Raw genomic sequence first — 21,698 nt, forward strand, 5'->3', positions numbered from 1 at the left:
CGACAGGCATCCTGTGAGTGGCAGCCGAAAGGCAGGGTGCGCAGACTCGCCAAGGTTCTGAAGGTTCCTGGGATGGGGAACAAGAAGGTGAGAACTTCTGGCTGCATGGAGTCTTGGAAATCCCTCGCAGAGCATCCTCATGGCACACACCGCCCACGGCCTTTAGGAAGACCCTGACCGAGCAGATGAGCTGGAGGAAGAGGGATGCAGAGGCCGAGTGATGGGGCACAACGGCAGGTGCCAGGGAAGGGAGACTCCTCCCCTGCAGTCTTCAGAAAACCAATGTGTGTGTGAAACAAATCACAAACGTTAACAGAGTGTACGCGGGCAGGCGTGTGGCCGAGTGGTTAGGAGCACGCTTTGGGGTCCACACCCGGGGTCAGAGCGCCTGAGTTTCACTCGTTCCTCTCCATGCCTGATCCAGGTTCCTGCTTCTGCACCCCTGAGGAGGCAGCAGGTGCCGGCTCTGGGCTTCAGCCTGGCCCGGCCCCAGCTGTCACAAGTGGCTGGGGAGTGGATCTCTCTCCCTCTCACATTCTCTCTCTACGCTTTTCAAAAAGAAAAGAGGAGAGGAGATGGGAGGGAAAGAAGAGAAGAGAAGAGAAAAAAAAAAAAGAAAAGGGAAGGAAAAAAAGGAAGAGAGAAAACATCTTCTTGCAGGCTTCAGTCACAAGGACTCCACCCAGCTGCCTGGTCCAGCGCAGTCACTTCCCAAGGCCTCCTTGCAGCCATGTCACGCCGCTGCCCGCTCCCCAGCCACGTCATGCAAATGCCACCTGCTGTCACAGCAGGAGCCTCCACAGGGGAAGGAAAACCCCACCTCCTCAGCCAAGCTCAGTGGAGCCTCTGAGGCCACAACATCACATCCAGCAAGGCGGGACATGCAGTGTGTGGTGGTCCACTTCTGCCTGCCAGGACAAAGCTGTCTTTTTAAGATCTGTTTTACTGATTCGAAAGGCAGAGTTAAAGAGAGAGAAGGGGGAGCGAGACAGAGAGAGATCTTTCCTCCACTGGTTGACTACCCAAGTCGCCACAACGGACAGAACTGAGCTGGCCCAAAGCTGGGAGCCAGGAGCTTTTGCCAGCTCTCCCACATGGGCGCAGGGGCCCAGCACTTGGACCATTCTCTGCTGCTCTGGATTCAAAGTGAAGTAAGTCAGGACTTAAACCACCACCCCTACCAGATGCCAGTGCTGCAGGCAGCAGCTTTACCTACTAAGCCACGGTGCCATCCCCATGCGCTGTCTTGTTTTATGTTTTTGTTTTTTAATTCTTGGCGAGGGGCTGCTGGTGACCAGCAGTCTCTGGGGTCCCCCACCCTACTCTTGCTCCCCTCCCCACATGGAATTCACACTAAAAACCTCCAGCCCTGTTATACACTAGGAGCATCAAGGAAGCAACGCTGTGTTTGGCAAGGGTTTTTAAGCCAGGCCTTGGCTGGGAAGCGCATGACCTGGCCCGCAGTAGGCTCCGTGGTGTCACCGTTTGCTCTGTCACCAAGCACCCCCAGCATCAGTTCTCTGGCCACCTGTGGGGTGGGAGACTTGGGAGCAGCTCCCACCAGACAGTGCTGTAGCCAAGTCACCAGCCGCCAGCCAGCCGGGGACACTGCCCCTCCCTCGGGACTAACACCTCCTTTGATTGTGGAGCCTACCCCACGTGTCGCTGGCTGCCAGGCTGCCTGCGTGTCCTCATGCTGGGGCAGCTGGCTTCCCCACCGGGAGGGACACAAGAGCATACAGACAGCCAGGAAGTCACAATGCCTCTCGTGAGCTGGTTCCGGAGGTCGGCCAAGGACAGCTGGCTGGCTGTGTCCTGACCAGCCCAAGCCAAGGCGGGTGTTCCCTGACGCGTCCTGACCAGCGCTGGGCTGAGGCTGAAGCTGGGAGCCAGGAACTCCTTCCAGGTCTCCCTGTGTGAGTAACAGGAAGTTAATTCATTCCCTGAGCCACCACCACGGCCTTCCTAGGTCTGTGTTTGCAAGAAGCTGGATCCAGATGCTGGTACATAACAGCCGTTTGCTGTGGGCTCTGGGCTCACAGCTGCAAGTACATAACAGCCAGGTCGCATAGCCCCTCCCTGGCAGCCAAGGCTGTTCCCTCTGTGGCCCTTGGCCAACTTCTCATCTAACTTGGAAGCACCTCCTGCTGTCACCTACTGATAAGAACCAAGTTGCTAAGGCTATGCCAGCTAGGCAGCCAAACTCGGTGGCCCAAGGCAGGCATTTAGGGTTTCCAGCCAGGCTTCATGACCAGCAGGTGCACGGATATTTGGGGTTCCCGGTCTCCAGTTCTCCCACTGCCCTTTTTGGGGAGGGCTCAGGGAATTGGTACCTGCCAGTCTGGCCATGTTTAGGACCGCTGGGGCTGCCCACATTTGCAGGGTGCAAGGTGATGACTGGCGCGCACGCGGGATGGGTTGTGGCAGCCTCGCACAGGGCGCCGGCCTTCTCTGCTTTCCCTTCCCCGGCCCTCTTCCCAGGCGCGGCTGCCAGATGAGCCGGCAGCCCTCCCAGGCTCTGGGTCAGTGTCCTTGGCTTTTTCCTCCAGGACTGGCTGCGCCGTCTCCAGGATACAACTCATCTGTTTGGCCCCGAGGGACTCCGCATCCAGCAAACCCTGTTCCCAGCCCTCCCCCTCCCCCAGGGGTCAGGTGCCCTTGGCCGCAGAGCCTGTGCTCTGTACACTCATCACGTCAGCCGGTTGACACCTCTGGCCTTGACCGTCCCGGTCCTCCCCCCACCAGGCTGTCCCTGATGCTGGGCACTCGGGGCCCCTTCTAGGTGGCCTGGGAAAAGGTGGCACGCTCAGCAGCCCTTCCCTTTGCCCTTGGTATGCCAGTGACAGGCGACTACTTGCTCCCCTCTGGGTGGCCTGCATCCCACCCTGGGATTCGTCCCAAGAGCCAGGGTGTCCCTGTACCTGCTGGTGCCTCTGCCCATGACGCGTTTACACCGTCTCTTCCTTTAAACCCTTGACCGTCCCTTCTGCGCGGAGATGTTGCCCACCCTTGACCCACCCCACCCCCAGCCAGCCTCTGCTCATCGCTTGAGGGGTCACCACCTGCCAGGCTGGAGGCTGCAGGGAGTGGGGAGGCGGGGAGAGTTCACCTCTGCCTACAGTGCCTCACAAAAGCGCTGGATATACCAAAAACATGCTCAGGGCACCACGGTTGTGCCTCAGCAGACCAAGCCACGACCCTCAATGCCAGCTCCTGTTACAGCAGAGCGCCAGTTCAAATCCCTGCAGCTCCACTTCCCATCCGGCTTCCAGCTGATGCATCCGGGGGAGCAATGAAGGATGGCCCAAGTGCTTGAACTCCCGCACCCACAGGGGAGACCCAGAAGAAGCTGCTGGCTCCTGGCTTGGAATCAGCCCGGCTCTGGCCATTGCAGTCCTCTGGGGAATGAAGCAGCAGATGGAAGATCTCTCTCTCTCCCTCTTTCTCAGTCTCTACCTCTCTCTGTGTGTAAACTCTGCTTTGCAAATAAATAAATCTTCTTTTTTTAATGTGCTAAAAAATAATAAAGCAATGGGCCCCACGCAATAGCGTAGTGGCTAAAGTCCTCGCCTTGAATGCATGGTCCTATTCAGTCGCCAGTTCTAATCCCGGCAGTCCCCGCTTCCCATCCAGCTACCTGCTTGTGGCCTGGGAAAGCAGTCGAGGTTGGCCCAAAACCTTGGGACCCTGCACCCATGTAGGAGACCTAGAAGAGGTTCCTGGCTCCTGGTTTCAGATTGGCTGAGCTCCAGCCATTGCGGTCACTTGGGGAGTGAATCATCGGACAGAGGCTGTTTGCCCAGGCTTGGGTAAGCCCCTGGTACCATTTCTGGCAAGAGCATCCTAGCAGGTGCACGTACTGGGCAGGGGGCAGGATGGAGGTTAACACTGCTGGGACAGGCAGGAAGCCAGCGTGGGGTCAGGCTGCCCTTACAGCAGCTGGCTCTGCTCCCCAGGAGAACTAACTGGCTTTACCATGAATCTGCTAACCCCTCCCCAAGAGGTTTCACCTCTCAAAGGGCCCACCATCACAGTCAGGACCCAAGCCGCCAAGTCAGGGGCCTCAGGGGAGCAAGCCACGTTGCAGTCTGAGCTTCCAAGTGACCTGGGCAAAGGCTGCGGGGAGAGGCTTCTGTGCGGGGAGGGGGCCGCCTGGACCTACCGCAGCTGCCAGGCAGGTGTGGAAGCGGCCCTCGTGGAGGGCGGGGTGCTGAGCCCTTCAGGACCCCCAGGAAGCTGCCAGAACACTGAGACCCCCTCCTCCCCGGGAGAAAAGCTGAATGAGGCCCCTTTGGACAGACCTCTCTGTTACGTATAAGATGAAGATACAATTCTTGTTTTACTTTTTACTGATGTATATAATACTCACATGGAAATATTTAAGTGTCTAAATTATAATATTTATAATTTATTATTATAATTATAAATAATACAAAATAAATTATAATTATTATATAATTTATTATTATAATTTATTATAAATATTTAAGTGTCTAAATTATAACAAAGCAAGCCCTTGTCTACCCAGGGGGAGAAAGAAGACACAGTCACCATCCCCCAAGGCCATGTCCATCCCCTCAGCTCCCGCACTAGAAGCTTCCATAATCTGACTTGATCTAGTTGGTCAAGTTTTGAGCTTTACGGAGAACCACGCAGCCCTCCTTCCTCCGTAGCTCGTCCCTGTTGTTCGCCTGTCTTGATCCACGTACTGGTGCTCCACAGCCTTTCCCTGCTGCATGGTACTCACTGGCCAGCGTTCACTCCATCGCTCTGGGCCTTGGCTCACGCCCCTTGGGGACATCACACACAACGGTGCGTAGACACAGCCGCCCGTGTGTCTCAGTGACCACACACATGCCTGGGCACAGACCTACGTCATAGAACGTGGGTGTCTTCATCTTTTTTCTTTAAACATTTGCTTTTATTTGAAAGGTGGAATTACAGAGAAGAGAGAAAAAGAGATCTTCCATCCACTGGTTCACTTCCCAAATGGCTGCCACGGCCAAGCTGAGCCCGCCAGAAGCCAGGAGCTTCTTCGGGGTCTCCCACATGGTTGCAGGATCCCAAAGACTTGGGCCATTCTCCACTGCTTTCCCAAGCCACAAGGCTGGAGCCGGATGGGAAGTGGACCACCCATGGGCCCGGTGTGGAGCCTAGTGGCTAAAGTCCTCGTCTTGCATCTGGCAGGATCCCAATGGGTGCTGGTTTGCATCCCGGCAGCTCCACTTCCCATCCAGCTCCCTGCTTGTGGCCTGGGAAAGCAGTCGAGGACGGGCCAAAGCCTTGGGACCCTGCACCTGCGTGGGAGACATGAAAGAAGCTCCTGGCTCCTGGCTTCAGATTGGCTCCTCTCCTGTCATTGTGGCCACTGGGGGAGTAAACCAAGCAGATAGAAGATCTTGTTCTCTGTCTCTCCTTTTCTCTGTAAATTTGATTTTCCAGTAAAAATAAATTAACAAATAAATAAATTAGAAAAAAAAAAGGACTCAAACTGCTGCCCATATGGGATTCTGCCATCATAGGTAGGTTGGGTTACTATGCCACAGCACCGGTCCCAAGATCTTGGCATCAAACTGCTTTCCAGTGTGCACAGCCACCAGCCGTGCCTGAGGATTTCTGCGGCTCCAGACCAACCACCTTTAAAAAAAAAAAAAAAAAAAAAAGACTCATTTATTTGTATTGCAAAGTCAGATATACAGAAAGGAGGAAGATCTTCCGTCCGATGATTCACTCCCCAAGTGAGTGCAACGGCTGGTGCTGTGCCGATCCAAAGCCAGGAGCCAAGAACTTCCTCCAGGTCTCCCGTGCGGGTGCAGGAACCCAAAGCTTTGGGTCATCCACGACTGCTTTCCCAGGCCACAAGCAGGGAACTGGATGGGAAGTCATAGCACGTGGGTGTCTTCATCTTTTTTCTGCTGCTGGTGTCTGCTGCAAACCTGCACAGTGGCCCCTCTCCCTTCCTCCGACTCGTTCCTGTCTGCGGTGAACGCGGGGTGCTCACATTGACAGAGCACCTACTATGCGTGTGAACGCAGGGTGCTCACATTGACAGAGCACCTACTACGCATGTCAGTTCCAACCTCTGACCCTCCCAGCAGCCCCTGGAGCAGCAACGACTGCCCACCATGCAGACGCACAGAGAGGCCACATGACCCGCCCAGGGTCACACAGCTGCACAGCCCAGGCTCCCGTCCCACCTGCAGCCTACACAGCCACGGGGACCCCTGGCGTCAGCTCGAGGCTTGCTGACCTCGCTCCCCTTGGCTTCCCTCTTTCTCAGACAGCCACAAAGCCCGCCCCTCCCAGCTGGGAGACTGGAGGTCGTGCCGACAAGGCTCAGGGCCAGGCCTGCTTTGCATTCTTCTGGATGAGAGCCGGCTTCTTTCCAGAGCAAATGTGGGAGGCTGTATGCAAGGCTTGGGAAAACAGGGACGCAGGACCCAATACAATAGCCTACTGGCTAAATCCTCACCTTGCATCTGCCAGGATCCCATACAGGCACCAGTTCATGTCCTGGGTACTCTCCACTTCCCCTCCAGCTACTTGCTGTGGCCTGGAAAAGCAGCCGAAGACGACCCAAAGCCTTGGGACCCTGCATCCATATGGGAGAGACCTGGAAGTATCTCCAGGCTCCTGGCTTCAGGTCGGCTCAGCTCTGGCCTTTGCGGCCAGAGTGAACCAGCGGATGGACAATCATTCTCTCTGTAAATCTTACTTTCCAATAACAATGATAAATAAATCTTTAAAACAAAAACAGGATGCAAAGAGGCTGGCCTGGGTGGCTGCCAAGGCTGGGCCCCTACTGTCAGGCAGCACCTGCAGGCTCCCCTTCTACATGTAAGTGACTGGTGGGGGCTGCTGACACTGAGAAGGCCCCACCAAGCAGTCATTTGGTTCCGGACCTAGAAAACCATTTGCACAGACAAAAAAAGCACGGGCTCCAGCTCACCGCCGATCAGCACACAGAGACACCCAGTCCTGCAGCAGCAAGGCCAGCAGGTCCAAGGACAGACTCTTCCTTGGGGAAAGATGGGGCAGTCAGGGCCAGAACGCAGGGTGCTGGCCAGCACTCAGGGCTGCAGAGCCAACCTTGCCCCCTCTGTGCCACAGCCCCTAGCCATGCCGTCTGAGGTGACTGGGAAGAGAGGACAGAAGGAGAAAGAAGGCCTCCTCGCCTGATGTGGCAGATGCATCGTTTGTCCCCCCACCCCCACTCCAGGCACCTGCTCTCTGCAGCAGCCGTGGAGCCCCAGTGTGTGGTTGGGAATGGGGTGGACCACGGTGCTCCCAGCAGCCCTCACAGCCGGGGAGATATGAGACTGGAGGTCAGTGTGTGGGACAGGAGTGAAAGTGATACGGTTGGGCTTCCCCTCCACAACACACCTGGTCCCAGGCTCTGGCTGGGACACAGAGGAGATGGTGTCTGGTCAGCTGCAGTCCAACCTGCCTGTTGGCTCATGGAGCCAAAACAAAAGGAAAAAGCTGCCAAAAAAAAAAAAAGATTTATTTTATTTCTATTGCAAAGTCAGATATACAGAGAGGAGGAAAGACAGAGAGGAAGATCTTCCATCTGATGATTCACTCCCCAAATGAGCGCAATGGCTGGTGCTGAGCCAATCTGAAGCCAGGAGCCAGAAACTTCTTCCAGGTCTCCCACATGAGTGCAGGGTCCCAAGGCTTTGGCCTGTCCTCGACTGCTTTCCCAGGCCACAAACAGGGAGCTAGATGGGAAGCAGGGCTGCCGGGATTAGAACTGGCACCCATATGGGATCTTGGCAAATCCAATGCGAGGACTTTAGCCACTAGGCCACCACACCGGGCCCTCCTCTTTTTTTTTTTTTTTTTGTTAGATTTATTTTATGGGGACTGGTATTGTGAGATAGTAAGCTAAGCCACTGCCTGGGATGTATCATCTCATATGGGCACCAATTTGAGTTCCCACTGCTCCATTTCCCATCCAGCTCCCTGCTAAGGGGCCTGGAAAAGTAGTGGAGGACAGCCCAAAGCCTTGCGACCCTGCACCCACGTGGGAGACCTAGAAGAAGCCCCTGACTCCTGGCTTCAGACCAGCCCAGCTCTGGCCATCTTGAGAATGAGCCAATGGAGAGAAGTTTATCTCTGCCTTTCAAATACACAATACAAATCCCTTTTCGTGTAAAAACACTTTTCCAACAAAAATGATTTACTTAAAGGTAGAGTTATAGAAAGAGAAGGAAGAAACCGAGATCTATTGGCTGGTTCCCTCCCCCAAGCTGCCACAACAGCCAGTGCTGAGCCAACAGAAGCCAGGGGCTTCATCTGGATCTCCCACATTAATGCAGCGACACAAGCAGTTGAGCCGTCCACCACTGCTTTCCCAGCTGCATCAGCGGGGAGATGCGCTGGAAGTGGAGCAGCTGGGATTTATGATCCGGTGCTCCAGCCCCCCGCACACGGTGGCCCCCAGCACACAGCCGCTTTCCTGGCCCTGCCCGGGAACAGCTCGGTGGCTGTGGGGACCCTCCGAGGGACAAAGGCTTGCTGGCCCCCCGGGGAGGAGGAGGAAGAGGAGGTGGTGGCTGCCTCCACCGCCAGCACCGACAGGCGCCCAGCACCGAGCCACAGGCGGCGGCTCTGCAGGCTCGCTCCTTTCCCTCGGGGCTGGAGAGCACCTCTCCTGCTTCCATCCGTCACCTCTAAAGCCGGCATAGCGGGTGACCAGCAGCCCAGCTCGCTGACCCAGCCCTGGCAGGTGCATTAGGGGTCAGCCCCGGGGTGTGTTCGCCGAGCGCCCACGAGAGGGAGCGCCAGGACCATCGGAACGCCCGGCCGGGACTCGGGGTTGGGATGAGATACCAGGAGCGAGCCAGGCGCGCGTGCGCCTTCGCAGGGCGCTGCGGGATCCGTGGGCCCCGGGAAAGAGGGGCGACTCTCTCCTCCTGCCCGCTGTCCATCTGGACAGTTCCAGCAGGGCGTAGCCGGGACAGGCCCTCCCACCTATCCCACACTCCCTGGCCTAAGTAGGAACGCGGGGAGGGGGCGCCCTGAACCTTTTCCGAATGTGCCTCCCCAAACTTCCTTGATAGCGGCCAATGGAGCAAGCATACTCTCCCTCAACTCCCCGACCCTGGGCAGGGAGAGGAAAAGCTGGGGACTCTTTTTTTTTTTTTTTTTAATGAATGAAAAAAATAAGATAAGCAGGGCTGGAACCTGATCCCGGGCACTCCTTGGAAACTTTACTGTTTTAACAAAGCCACCCTGAGCCGGAAGTCCTGGGAGCCGCTGTAGCCGTAGGCCACACGGGAACACAGCTGCTGCCCCAGGCCTGCAAGGAGCTGCCAAGTTGGGACACACTGGGACCCACCTGCTCCTACGCTGGCCGCTTAGCCCAGCAGGCAACAAGGCAATTAAGAGCCCACTGCTAACCCTAGGTGATTTCTCAAAATGTGGCCCTGAGTCTGGCGTGGTGGCCTAGTGGCTAAACGCCCCAGGATCCCATATGGGTGCTGATTCTAAACCCAGCAGCTCTAGTTCCTATCCAGCTCCCCACCTGTGGCCTGGGAAGGCAATCGAGGACGGCCCAAAGCTTTGGGTTCCTGTACCCATGTGGGAGACCTGGAGGAAGTTTCTGGCTCCTGGCTTCCAATCAACGCAGAACGGCTGTTGCGGTCACTTGGGGAGTGAATCATTGGACAAAAGATCTTCTGCTCTGGTATATCTGACTTTGAAATGTGGCCCCAACGCGTCCCCACCCCAGGGTATCCTGCTGGGTTTGGTCTGGGGATGCAGACAAGAAAGGGAGGGGCTGAGAGGGCTCTGCTAAAGGGTCTGTGGGCTGCTGGTGGTGTGTAAACCTGGGCGCTGGGGCAGGGAGCAAACCCCAAAGCAAGAGCAAGGTGCCGACCGAGCTCACAAGGAGCCAGGCTAGCCAGGCCAAAAGGTGGGTACTGCAGCCCTAGGCTGAGCAATCATTAAGAAAAATCAGGGCCCAGCGCGGTGGCCTAGCGGCTAAAGTCCTCACTTTGAATGCGCCAGGATATCATATGGGCACCTGTTCTAATCCTGGCAGCTCCACTTCCCATCCAGCTCCCTGCCTGAGGCCTGGGAAAGCAGTCGAGGACGGCCCAAAGCCTTGGGACCCTGCACCCGCATGGGAGACCTGGAAGAAGCTCCTGGCTCCTGGCTTTGGATCGGCTCAGCTCAGCCATTGAGACCATGTAGGAAATGAACCAGCAGATGGAAAATCTTTCTCTCTGACCTCCTATCTGTAAACCTACCTTTCCTGGCTCCGGTCTAGGCCTGGCACTCCTATGAAATGGCAATAGCTCAGGCAGCAACTTTACCTGCTACAGTAAAATGCCCACCCCAAAGTTTTTTAAATATATCTTATCAAAACATTCTTTTATCTTGATTTTTATTTTTAAACATGTATTTATTTTGACTTGAAAGGCAGAGTTCCAGAGAGAGGAGGTGAGACAGCGAGAGATCTTCCATCCGCTGGTTCGATCCCCAAATGGCCACAACAACCAGAGTTGGGCTAGTCTGAAACCAGGAGCCAGGAGCTTTCTCTGGATCTCCCACATGGGTGCAGGGGCTTGGGGACTAGGGCCATCCTCCACTGCTTTTCTCAGAGGCCCTAGCAAGGAGCTGGATAGGAAGTGGAGCAACTGGGATTCAAACCAGCGCCCTTATGGAAAGTCGGCACCACATGTCAAAACTCAGCCTAACACACCACAGCACTGGGACCCCAAAACATCCTTCATCTCCAAGCCCGAGTGTTTCTCCAGGCCAGAGTCTCCCCTCCTTGCCCCCAGTCCCAGAAGTCCACACCCTGAACCCCAAATTCTCACACTGAGTACTCAGGGAGGAGGTAAGAAAACTCGGGGAGGGCAAGAGAGTCTGGAAGCAGGAGCTGCAGTGTTTGTCCCAGAAAATCCACTTTTTTTTTTTCACAGTAACTCTAGCAACACAGCCAACCTTCACCAGAGGCCAAGTCCATCGCTGACTGCCAGAATGTGCTGGAATGAGCCAAGGTGAGCTCAGAACCGTGCCCAAGGAGGCAGTCCTAGCAGCTCAGCCAACTTCCCCCAGGAGCCAGCAGCAGGTCAGGCCTTGGGGTCTCCCCCACCACTGCCACCCCATGTCCTGATGCCTGAGCCTCTGGGTCAGCTCACCGCAGGCCAGAAGGTCCCTGGGCCACTACAGCCAGTCCAAAGTGAACGAGGCAGCTCTAAAAGGAACAAGCGAAGAGCCTTTGCAACAACCACACTAAGAAAAGCCAGCCAAGACCTGCCGCGTGGCTGGGACCACACAGTTTGGCGAGCAAACTCCGGGAGAAAATAGTCATGGCCAAAAGCAAAACTCCAGGACCGCATTTTGCATCCTCAAACATTTTTGGCCGTGGCTGCCTGGAGAAGCTTGTTTCCCACAAGCTGTAGATCGGAAATGTGTTTTTTAAATCACTCCTTGGGGGGGCGGGGGGGAATGGAATTAAATTTAGTAATGTGACATTACAATCCTTGGAAATAAAATTAATTTTATACTGCCATTCTGACAAAGCGAGGGAAATGAGCCATTCAAAGCAGCATCGTCTCTCTTGTTTTTCCAATGGGAAGAGACGACCTTTCTCAGCGCACGTTGTTGGATGGTGGCCCTGGAAGACGCTGCTTGAAGAAATACACATGGGCCCAGCGAGGTAGCCTAGCAGCTAGAGTCCTTGCGATGCCCCAGGATGCCATACAGGAGCCGGTTCTAGTTCTGGCGGCCCCACTTTCCATCCAGCTCCCTGCCTGTGGCCTGAGAAAGCAGTTGAGGTCAGGCCAAAGCCTTGGGACCCTGCACCCATGTGAGAGAGACCTGGAAGAAGCTCCTGGCTTCGGATCGACTCAGCTACAATCTTTGTGGCTACTTGGGGAGTGAATCATCAGACAAATCTTCCTCTCTGTGTCTCCTCCTCTCTGTATATCTGACTTCCCAATAAATAAATAAATAAAAATTTTTTAATGAATTATTGTGACTGCTGCATTGGCTCAACTGGCTAATCCTCCACCTCCAAGCACAGCATCCCATATGGGTGCTGGTTTGTGTTCTGGCTGCTCCGTTTCCCATCCAGCTCCGTACTTATGACTGGGAAAGCAATGGAGGATGGCCCAAGTCCTTGAGACCCTGCACCTGTGAGGGAAACCTGGGAGACGCTCCTGGCGTCAGCTCAGCTCAGCTCCATCTGTTGCAGGCGTTTGGGAAGTGGGCCAGCAGGTGAGAGATTTGGGGAACCCTTGGTTTAAGGTGAGGACCTTGAACGCAGTGGGGGAGGGGGGAGATTCTGAAATACTCATTTCTCCTGGTAAGACCGCAAAGGATGAAATATTGTTTCTGCTTTTCGTTCCTTCCTATTTAATGCTTGCGACATTTGCTCTGTGATAAAGATGCTTCAAACAAAAAGATACATCCAACGCCGGGATCCAACAGGCAGTGGACTTCTCCTTCCACCAGTAGCCACCTGCACATCTGAGGTGACTTCAGGGGCTCCAGGAGCCTCAGGAATGCTGTGCTGGGGGGGTCAAAAGCCCCCCTGCCCTGGTTGTCAAGTGCCCTGTCTCTCCTGCTGCTTGCAGCTTGGGGAAAACACACTCAAGGGGTTTTTGCAAAGCTGCCAGTGATGCTGTGCAAATGAAAGCTTTGCAATCGTGTTGGCGGGACTAATTTCCCCACAGAGCTTTCTTCTTGCTCTAGCCAGAGAAAGTCTCCCAGCGTCTACCAATTGTCCTGAAACATCACTGTTGCGTCTCTCCTGGGTCCCCCCACAGTGCATGTGGGTGGTCAGCACGCTGCCAGGCGCCCCTCAGATCCTGATTCATTTCTAGAAAACTAAGCCCCACCTTTATAATGCACTTGTCACTTCTTCCCTGTAAACCCAGCCTGGGATTCCAGAAGAATACACCGTTAATGATCGGTGCCAGCGATGCAAACGCATGTTTGCCGATGCTGGTCCTGTGTGCAGGCCACGTGGCAGAGCCGGCATTTGAATCTGCTGGCTCTTAGGGGAGAGCCAGGCTGGCCAGGAAGGCAAGCCCAGGCAAGGTTTTGCAGAGACTGCACTAACAGCACAGGACCGCAAAGGTGGGCAAGTTCACACGAAGGGTTACCCTCCTGGTGGCATAGGGAGAGCAGGGGGAAAGACAGAGCTGGAGTTCCAAGGCCACAGAACGCACCGGTGCAAAGAACGGCCAGGGATGCTCTAGGGACCACATGATGCCTGAGAAGGAGGGGCCAGAAACTTCACTTCAGCCTTCCCTCCAGCCACTCGAGTGCACTGGGCCAGTACACTGCCAGCTGTGGAGTCCCACATCCTGCCGGCCTCAGCCCTGTGCCCTGGCTCCCACCTGCTCCCTCAGGCCCTGTGTTCACTAACCACACAGCATCTTGGCATGACTCTCCCGTGACTCCCTGTTTGCACTCATCAGGTCTTCACTCAGGTGTCACCCCCTCAATGATTCTTTCCCTCGTGACCCCATTGGAAACCACAGCCTTGGGACCTGCATCGCAGGGTATCAGGCTAAGCCTCTGCCTGCAGCGCCGGTACCCCATATGGGCACTGGTTCAAGACCTAGCTGTTCCACTTCCAATCTAGCTCCCTGCAAATGTGCCTGAGAAAGTAGCAGATGGCCCAAGTCCTTGTACCCCTGTACCTACATGGGAGACCCAGAAGAAACTCCTGGCTCCTGGCTTTAGCCTGGCCCGGCCATGGCCATTTTGGCTATTTGGGGAATAAACCAGTAGATGGACAATCTCTACCTCTCCTCCTTCCTCTGTGTCTCTGCTTTTCAAGGAACTAAAAAATAAATCTCAAAAATAAGCAAAAACCAAAAGCTAGCCCTTGCCCCACACTCTCCCTGTTTTTCCCACCTACTCTGCGTTGAACTGTGACCCCCTCAGAGCGATGTTGAAACTCTGAGCCCCAGCACTTTGGAATGTGACCTGACTGGCTGAGGAATGTCCAGCCACTGCCAGAAGATGGGGGAATGGGAGGATGGGATGGGAGGGCCTGGGGGCAGGAGGGAGAGCGAGGGGGAGGGGGTTGGCCTAGCTGGGAGTGGGTGAAGCTGCTGCAGGACATGCAGGCCTTCCAATCCGCTCTGTCTACACTGCGTGCACAAGGGAAACAGGGACTTTATTATCATTTATTTGGAAGAGCGACAGAGAGCGCTTCCATCTGCTGGTTTATTCTGCAAATTGCAAGCTAGGCCACACCCAATCCATGAGCCAGGACCTTCTTCTGGGTCTCCCACGTGGGTGCTGGATCCCAAAGACTTGGGCCGTCCTCCTCTGCTTTCCCAGACCCCAAGCAGGGAGCTGAAAGGGAAGTGTAGCAGACGTGATTCCCAACCAGTGTCCATACGGATGCTGGTACCATGGAGGGAGCTGGGGTCTGAGTCCAAGGACAGCAGCCTCCTCCTCACCTCTGGGGACAGCCAGGGACAGGGGGGGACTCGGAGCCAGGGGGCGGGGATGGAGGCTGGCGATATTGCACAGGAGGCAGGAGGGGGTACCCAGAAGACATCAGGTGTCCCTCCAGGTAAGGGTTCACAAGGGCAGATGGCTGAGCCGACACCAGGGGCCAGGGCAGGACACGGTCACCTTCCTATCCACCCCAGGGAACTGAGCCCTTCCTTCACTCACCCAACACGCATGCACTAAGCATGTGCTGTGTACCCACTGCCACTGAATGTGGAACAGGGGACTGTGGGTAATCCCAGGGTGCTACACCAGTAACACCCCATCTCACCTGCAGTGCCATGACCCTGGAGTAGTCCCTGGGAGGCAATGGGAGGACGCATCCCAGAGGAGGAGTTGTCAGCAGGCAACAGAGGGCTAGGACACCACACTCAGACTCTGGGGCCAAGAGGTGGCGGGTCACTAGGGAGGGTGGGGCTGGACACTGCTAGACAGAGAGCTGGCCCCACAGTGCTGGCCATGGTGTGGAGAGTGGGGGCTGAAAGTGGCAGGGGTGGTAGCTAGGAGGGAGGTGGGACACAGCCTGGATGGGTTGGGTCAGGATGCATGTGGTGGAGTCGGGGAGGGAGGGAAGAATGAGGTAACAGCCTCACCACACCGGCCTCTTTTCTCTCCCTCAGGCACGCCAAGTTCATGGTCACAGCTGGACCTTTTCAGTCGTTGTCCCTCTAGCAGGAACACCATGCCCTGGAGCTTGCCCGGGCAGGTCAGCTCTGGACTCAGATGTCACCCTCTGCCCATCCCCCTGTTGTATTCTCGTCCCATCACCAGCAGTCACCTCATGCCTGACAGGTGCCTCCCATCTGACATCCATAGGCCCCGGACAGCCTCTGCTCCGACACATCTTTGCAGAATCAAAAGGGAACAGTTGGGCACCAGGCCAGCCTGCTGAGCTCAGGTGCAAGAGATGGTACAAGGTGGGGAAGAAGGTGGGTAGGAAAAAGGTCTAGGTTGGGTTCCCCAAACTGGGCCTGCAAGTGCAGGCAGAGCACCTCAAGGTCAGGGGTAACAGGTGAGAGTGACACCAACCCCCACCCTATGGGCACAGAGCTGGGGCAGTGCAGCTGGCCACAGGACAAGTGGCAGCCAGAGTAGCCAGCCATCCCAGCAGGGCTCGGTGGTTGGACCTACAGAGGGGCAGGGGCCAGGCTGGGACAGCCAAGAGGGACGGAGAATGCCAGCGGCCAAGAAACTGGAGGAGGAGGCAGCGGTAACAGAAACCTATTTTAAGGCAGAGGAAAGCCGAGCGTTTTAGCATCGGCGCCAGCGGAGACAGACACGATGCCAGGAGGCCTGGCTGCAAAGGACTCAGGCCAGGAGCAGTGCACACAGGAAGGCTACAGCGGGGGACATCAGAGCAGGGTTGTAGGGAGGAAGGGCTGAAACCTTACAGCACTGGGAGGAGGGAGATTGCAGGGGAGTGGGGGTGGGAGGTGGGACATCCTGTCTCCCAGCTCCAGGATACCCCTGGTGGCTCATCCCAAGGAGGTAGCCATCAGGCTGCCCAGAGCTGCGATGTTCTCTGTGGGCACCCTACAGCCCCAGGGCCAAGTTCAAAATGCTCCTTCAGCCAACAGGGTCAGAGAACTGGGTGGAAATGGGGAGGAGGTGGCAAAAGCAGCCGCACACCTCCCACCTCCCACCTGTACCACTCCACCTTAGCCACATCCTGGCCCCACACATCCCAGCAGTCACCTCCTACCGGGGACCTTCCCAGCCGCTCCATTTGTGTGCCCCGGGGACTGAACAGAGCCAGGCAGGGGGATATGGCAACTCCCCCACCTGCTAGGAGCACCATATTTTGATGGGGGGGAGGTATCCCCTAGTCCCAGTTCAAAGTCTAGAACATTCTAACATTCTACACCCCTCAGTGTGGGGCTGCTTCAGGATCAGCAGAGAGACAGGGGCCAGCTTCATGCATCCCAGCTTTGGCCCAAGTGTCCCAAGGAGATGACCCCTGCTTCCCTGGACAGGTTTGAACCCTAGAGGTCAGAGGGCCAGCCACTTGCCTAGCCTGGACTGGAAGCAGCGAAGGTCGGTGTCAACTTTCTCCAGCCTGCTGGACTCCTTGTGAGTCATGGCACATACTGGATCCTCCACCGGGCACCTGGCCATCTGCGGAACCCTGTGGCTCGGTGGCAGGCACAGCACCCAGTTCCCCGCACGTGTGTGTGTGTGATGGTCATCTCATCCCACAAGGAGATGGCACACACCAGGGCCACAGGCGACAGACCACAGAGGGGCCAAGCACTTCGCTCAAGTCACACAGCAAATGCGATGGTGGATTCAAACCCAGAAAGTATGGTGTCAGAACCCTGGCTACTGACCCGGCTGATGGAAGAGAAATGGAGAGTGGCCTGTGTGTGTGGGACCCCAGGGACAGGCACCCTGAGGGATGTGCATGCTGGTGAATCCCCCATGGCTACCCATATCTGGGCATCCTCCACCTTCACACCAACAAAGCCCCATCTGGTAAACCCCACCTCGCTAGAAACAAGGACATCATCCACCAGGCCTCAGCTTCACGGTTATGACCAACTCAATTAGTGCCCTCTACACGGGTTCTGGGCTGGTCCCTCCCTGCCCACAAATCCATGTGACTCCATCTCCACTGGGTGTTGCCAAGGGCCTCCTTGCTGCCTGCCTTCCACCCAGCCTTCTCCCAGCTGGAGATTAATCCCACCATTCTTAAAGCATTAATCTTGGGGTTGACTCTGTGGCATAGCCAATGTCCCTTTTGGGCACTGGTTCTTGTCCCAACTGCTTCACTTCTGACCCAGCTCCCTGTTAATGAGCCTGGAAAAGCAGTGGAGAATAGCCCAAATCCTTGGGCGCTTGCACCTGTGTGGGAGACCAGAAGAAGCTTCTGGCTTCAACCCGGCACAGCCCTAGCTGTTGTGGCCAGATGAGAAGTGAATCAGCAGCTGGAAGAGCTCTCGGTCTCTCTCTGGAACTTTGAGTTTCAAGTAAAAGAAATCTTTATTTCAAAAGATATGGATCTTACTGTGTCACTACCTCCAGACCTCTTGATCTTTCCAGCATGAATTCCAGCTCCTGGCCTTGGGGAGAGGGTGAGGGCTGACCCCTGCTTGCAAAGCCCTGCTCGCTGTCACTCCCAAGCCACCCCACCCCCAGGGAGCACCCACTCATTTTGCTCCCAGCCCTGCCGACCAGGGCCCTTCTCAGGGCGTGTTCTGACTTCAGTATATAGGGCTGTCTTGGTTCCCACTTTGTCCCTCAACATGGTCATCCTGGTTCCCTCTTTGTCCCCCAACATGGTCGACGGTCAACTCAGAGAGGAAGAGCATGAAGGCGTGTTCAGAAAACAGAACATGCATCACTTCCCTTCCTTTTGAGGATGGTCAGGTTCAGGCAGAATAATAACAAAGTCACATGGCAGTTACAGTACATGAAGCCTTTTATCAACAGGCAAGCGCTTGGCCTGCCTGGGACGCCCAGCACACCCTGGGGGGGTGGGTACCTGGTGTAATGAGGTGGAGTGCTTAACCACGCTGCCCACTAGGAGGCAGCAGTATGCTGGCCTGCCAAGTCTCTTGGTGCCAAGATGGCCACCATAAAGCAAGTGCTTAGGGGAGAGGGGCCCTGCCGTGCGCTGCTCTTTCAGTACCTGCTAGAAACAGATCGACTGCAGGGGGAAGAAGTCCCTGCTTCCAAGCACAGACCATAACAATGCAGAAAGCAATGGGGCACTGCTGGGTGCTGGGGTCTCCCAGCCCTCGCTAGGACAGGCCATGGGGCCCCTCAGACCATGGCCGTGCCTCACCTTCCAAGGCCTAGTGACAGAGGATGCATGGCCAGCCTAAGGGCATCGAGTGCCCAGGTCCCGCAGCAGCCCTCCAGGGCAGGTGGGTAGCTGGTCCGGTTTAGTCCTCCTTGGAACGTGGCCCACTTGCACCCATGACCACGAGCTTCTCAGGAGCTGGTCAGCTGCAGCACGCAGTCCCGGGTGGAGGTCTCGTAACCGTCTGCCCTGTTGGCTGCAGCATACATGGAGCAAAGTGTGCGATGTCCGGCGGCAGACCACACAGGGCTCAGAACCTGTAAGAGAGCCATCCCCTGGTTAAGGCACGTGCCCAGCCTTGCCCCACAGCACTCAGGCCACCCCCCAGCTGGAACCTCAGGGAGATGACTGCAGTGCCCACCCCCCAGTCTTCTGCCAGTCTTGACCAGGCCAACAGGCCCATGGCAAATGGCTTGGCATCTTCCCCAAGGGGGCACACAGGTCCTCAAGCTCCAGGAGAGCAAGGGCAGAAGTGGGATGGAGGAAGGCTTTGCCCAAGCCCCTTCATCCTCCTCCCCTCCCCTCCCCTGCCCAGTACTGCTGCATACCATCATTCTTATGCCCCTGTCACCTCCTGATGCTGAACTTGAACCCAAAGGACAAAGCACAGGTCAAATCTGACGCTTCCACTCTGACCGCTTGAGTCTCTACTCTTCAGACTGACCTCAGAGCCCCTCCCCACGTCAGGGTGAGTCAGGGCAAGGTGAGGCCAGTAGGTGGGCAGCTGCTGCCTGGGCACCAGGACTTCACAGCAGTGAGAGAGCTAGGGGACAGGGCCACTGAGAAACGGATACAGGAGGGGATGACGACACAGAACTGTGTGTCAAAGCCCACTCCTTTGGTGAGAAATGGATTATACCTCCCATCAGGGCTCAGAGAACCATGGGAAGGGGGAAAGCGGTCAGGACAGGTGGGGGAATGACACTCCCCCTCCCCGGGGCTTCAGACCTGCTCTTGTGAAGTGAGGGGCCTACCAGAGACCTAGGGAGCCCTCTCCCCCTGTTGGGGAGGTGTGGCCAAGGGAGTGACAGGATCCATCAGGCTGTGAGAGCCGGGGCATGACAGTCCCAAGGAGCCAGCCGTCTGGTGGGGACTGTCTCCTGGGCACAGCTGGAAACCCTGGGCTGGGACTTGGCGGGTCAGCATGTACACACACTCGCATCACTGCCCCACTGCGCCGGCCTCTCCACTAGGCACCAATGTGCAAGGTTCGAGAGGCGGTAGAGCAGCAGCGAGGCCAGGGTGGCTGCTGGGACCAACGCCAGGCCCCTGAGCTGCTCAGCAGGAGAGCAGACTATTGGCAGTTTGTTAGCTAAACTGCACCTGCCTGCCCTGCCCCTGGGCCCTCCCAGACACACACACTGGAGATCCCACCCCAGCACTAGGCCTCAGGAAGCCCCCTACCCCAAGAGTTCTCAGTAACACAGTTGAACAATAGTGATCTCCCCAGCCCATGACTCCCTCTCTGTCAGGGGTGGCCTTGGCCCCCAGTTACCTTGTCCCATGGGCCACCCAGGCCCTTCCCTCCAGATGGCTCCTGTCCTTGGAGAGACACAGGCAGGAGACCCAGACGGAGCCCCCGCCTGCAGCTGGGAACACTCAGCCCCACTTCCGGGGAAGAGCTGTGCTCCAGAGGCCCCCCAGCTGCTGGGAGCCTAGCCAGGGGGCGGCCTCCCCTGCCCCACCCCCAGCACACAGACACACGCAGGCCTGGCCTGGCCTCCAAGGGGTGGGGACCTGAGCACACCTCCCCATCACCCCCCCCCACTCCCACCCCAGCCTCAGTGCAGACCAAGGCAGAGGTCAAGGGGTGGGGAGGAAGCCGGTGGGGGTTGGTCCCAGGGACCACAGCTTTAACACACACTGTGGCTCTCCCGACCCCCCAGACACCCCTGCCCAGCAACATCATCTGTTGGCAATATAGGGAAGGACACTTGAGAAGGGAAGGGGTTTGGAGAGGGAGAGAAGGGGCCCTCCCTCCCCAGACCCCAGCACAGCGGCCCAGCCTGGCTCCAGGGCTCACACAAACAGGAGAGAAGTCCCCAAGGCAAAGCCTCCCCAAAGGGGGTTGTGGTGGGCCCCTGCACTCCTCCGCACCACACCCCCTAGCCTTTTCACCTGTGTTTGCTCAGGCCACGAATCTCCCTTCTCTGCCAAGGCCATCGGTGCAGGGCCCTGGCTCCTGGCTGCCTGGAAGCTGCCACCGCCCAGGGCAGCGCAGCCAGGCACCTAGGAGGAATCGTCGCCCACGCTGGTGTCGCTGGGCTGGGACTCACGGGAGGCACGCTGCTCCTGGGCCAGCAGTGCAGCAAGGCCCTGCGCACGCAGGAGGAGGCTGCCACCCAGGAACAGGACCCCGCAGAGCACCAGCAGTGACAGCACGCCCAGCACCACCACCTGCAGCGTGCGAGGTCCCTCGGGGAGCTCCGGAGGTGGCGCCCCCGACTGGTTGCAGCAGGTCAGCCAGGAGGCCGGGGCCACATTGCCCACCTGCGAGCCGTTCATCCTCTGCGGCAGCTGCCCAGATGTGAGCTAGAGGCCGCCAGCTGTGCAGAGCCTCAGGGGGCTGGCCGACTGGCGGCAGTGGAGGGGAGGAACACAAGGGGCGGATCCCTGAAGCCCTGGGCTCCCAGCCCCCCTTGCACAGTGCCCTGTTCAGACAAAAGCGTTCCGCCAGCATGGACTGGCCATGGCCCCTTCAACAGGCTGGCTGTGCCTGCCTCGGGCTTTGCATGACCACTTGGCAGATCCAGCCAGGCAAACCTAGGGCTCTTCCTGGCCACACCCACACAGGTAGCACCTCCTCCCAGGGGCTGGGAGGGGGCAGAAACCCCAAACCCTTCCCTGTGCCTCCCTTTCTCAGGCCCCCGTGAGCCTACAGTCATATTTACAGGTCAGTAAGAGGCTACAGATCAGGGTGACGAGCACCCCTCAACCCTGAATCAGCCGGTCCACCAACTCACAGGAACCACAATGCTAAAGGGGAGGGCATGTCACTGCTGCCCTGTCCGCCCAGTTCTCCATCCCAAGGCTTCCCAGGGGACTACTGGGACACTGCAGAAACTGCAGGTGTGACCCCAGGGCCATGGGTGGCTTGTCAACGCCCCTCCATCCCACGCCCCCATAGAGGTCCCCTCCACACACTTCCTCTGTCCATCTAGAAGTGATTTAAAAAGGGCCAAAAAGCATAGTAGTGTATGGAATAAATCCACGCAGGTCCAGTGCATGAGCGAGGAAGGGTCAGTCTGCACAGGTTAACTCGGCAGAGCAAGGCCCTCTCCAGCAGTGAGGACCAGCCCAAACCAGGTCCTCAGTCCACGGTGGCAGGCAGCCCATGGCCAAGCTCTCCAGAGGGAAACAGTCCGCTTCCTGCACGCTGTGCCTTCCCTCCAGGAGGGGACCA

General features: G+C 56.9%; 1 protein-coding gene across 1 annotated transcript; it reads right to left on the minus strand.

Moving 5' to 3' along the window:
- Positions 1-18,485: 18,485 nt before the first annotated feature.
- SMIM41 (small integral membrane protein 41) lies at positions 18,486-21,678 on the minus strand. The gene is made up of 2 exons (XM_040996642.1): positions 20,414-21,678; positions 18,486-18,552 (listed from the first exon to the last, which is right to left on the minus strand). Exon 1 carries the CDS (start codon positions 20,798-20,800, stop codon positions 20,525-20,527), a length of 276 nt encoding a protein of 91 aa, XP_040852576.1. The 5' UTR covers positions 20,801-21,678; the 3' UTR covers positions 18,486-18,552; positions 20,414-20,524.
- Positions 21,679-21,698: the final 20 nt, after the last annotated feature.

The sequence above is a fragment of the Ochotona curzoniae genome, unplaced genomic scaffold, assembly GCF_017591425.1.
Source record: "Ochotona curzoniae isolate NIBS_2020 unplaced genomic scaffold, NIBS_Ocur_1.0 patch35, whole genome shotgun sequence".
NCBI lineage: Eukaryota > Metazoa > Chordata > Mammalia > Lagomorpha > Ochotonidae > Ochotona > Ochotona curzoniae.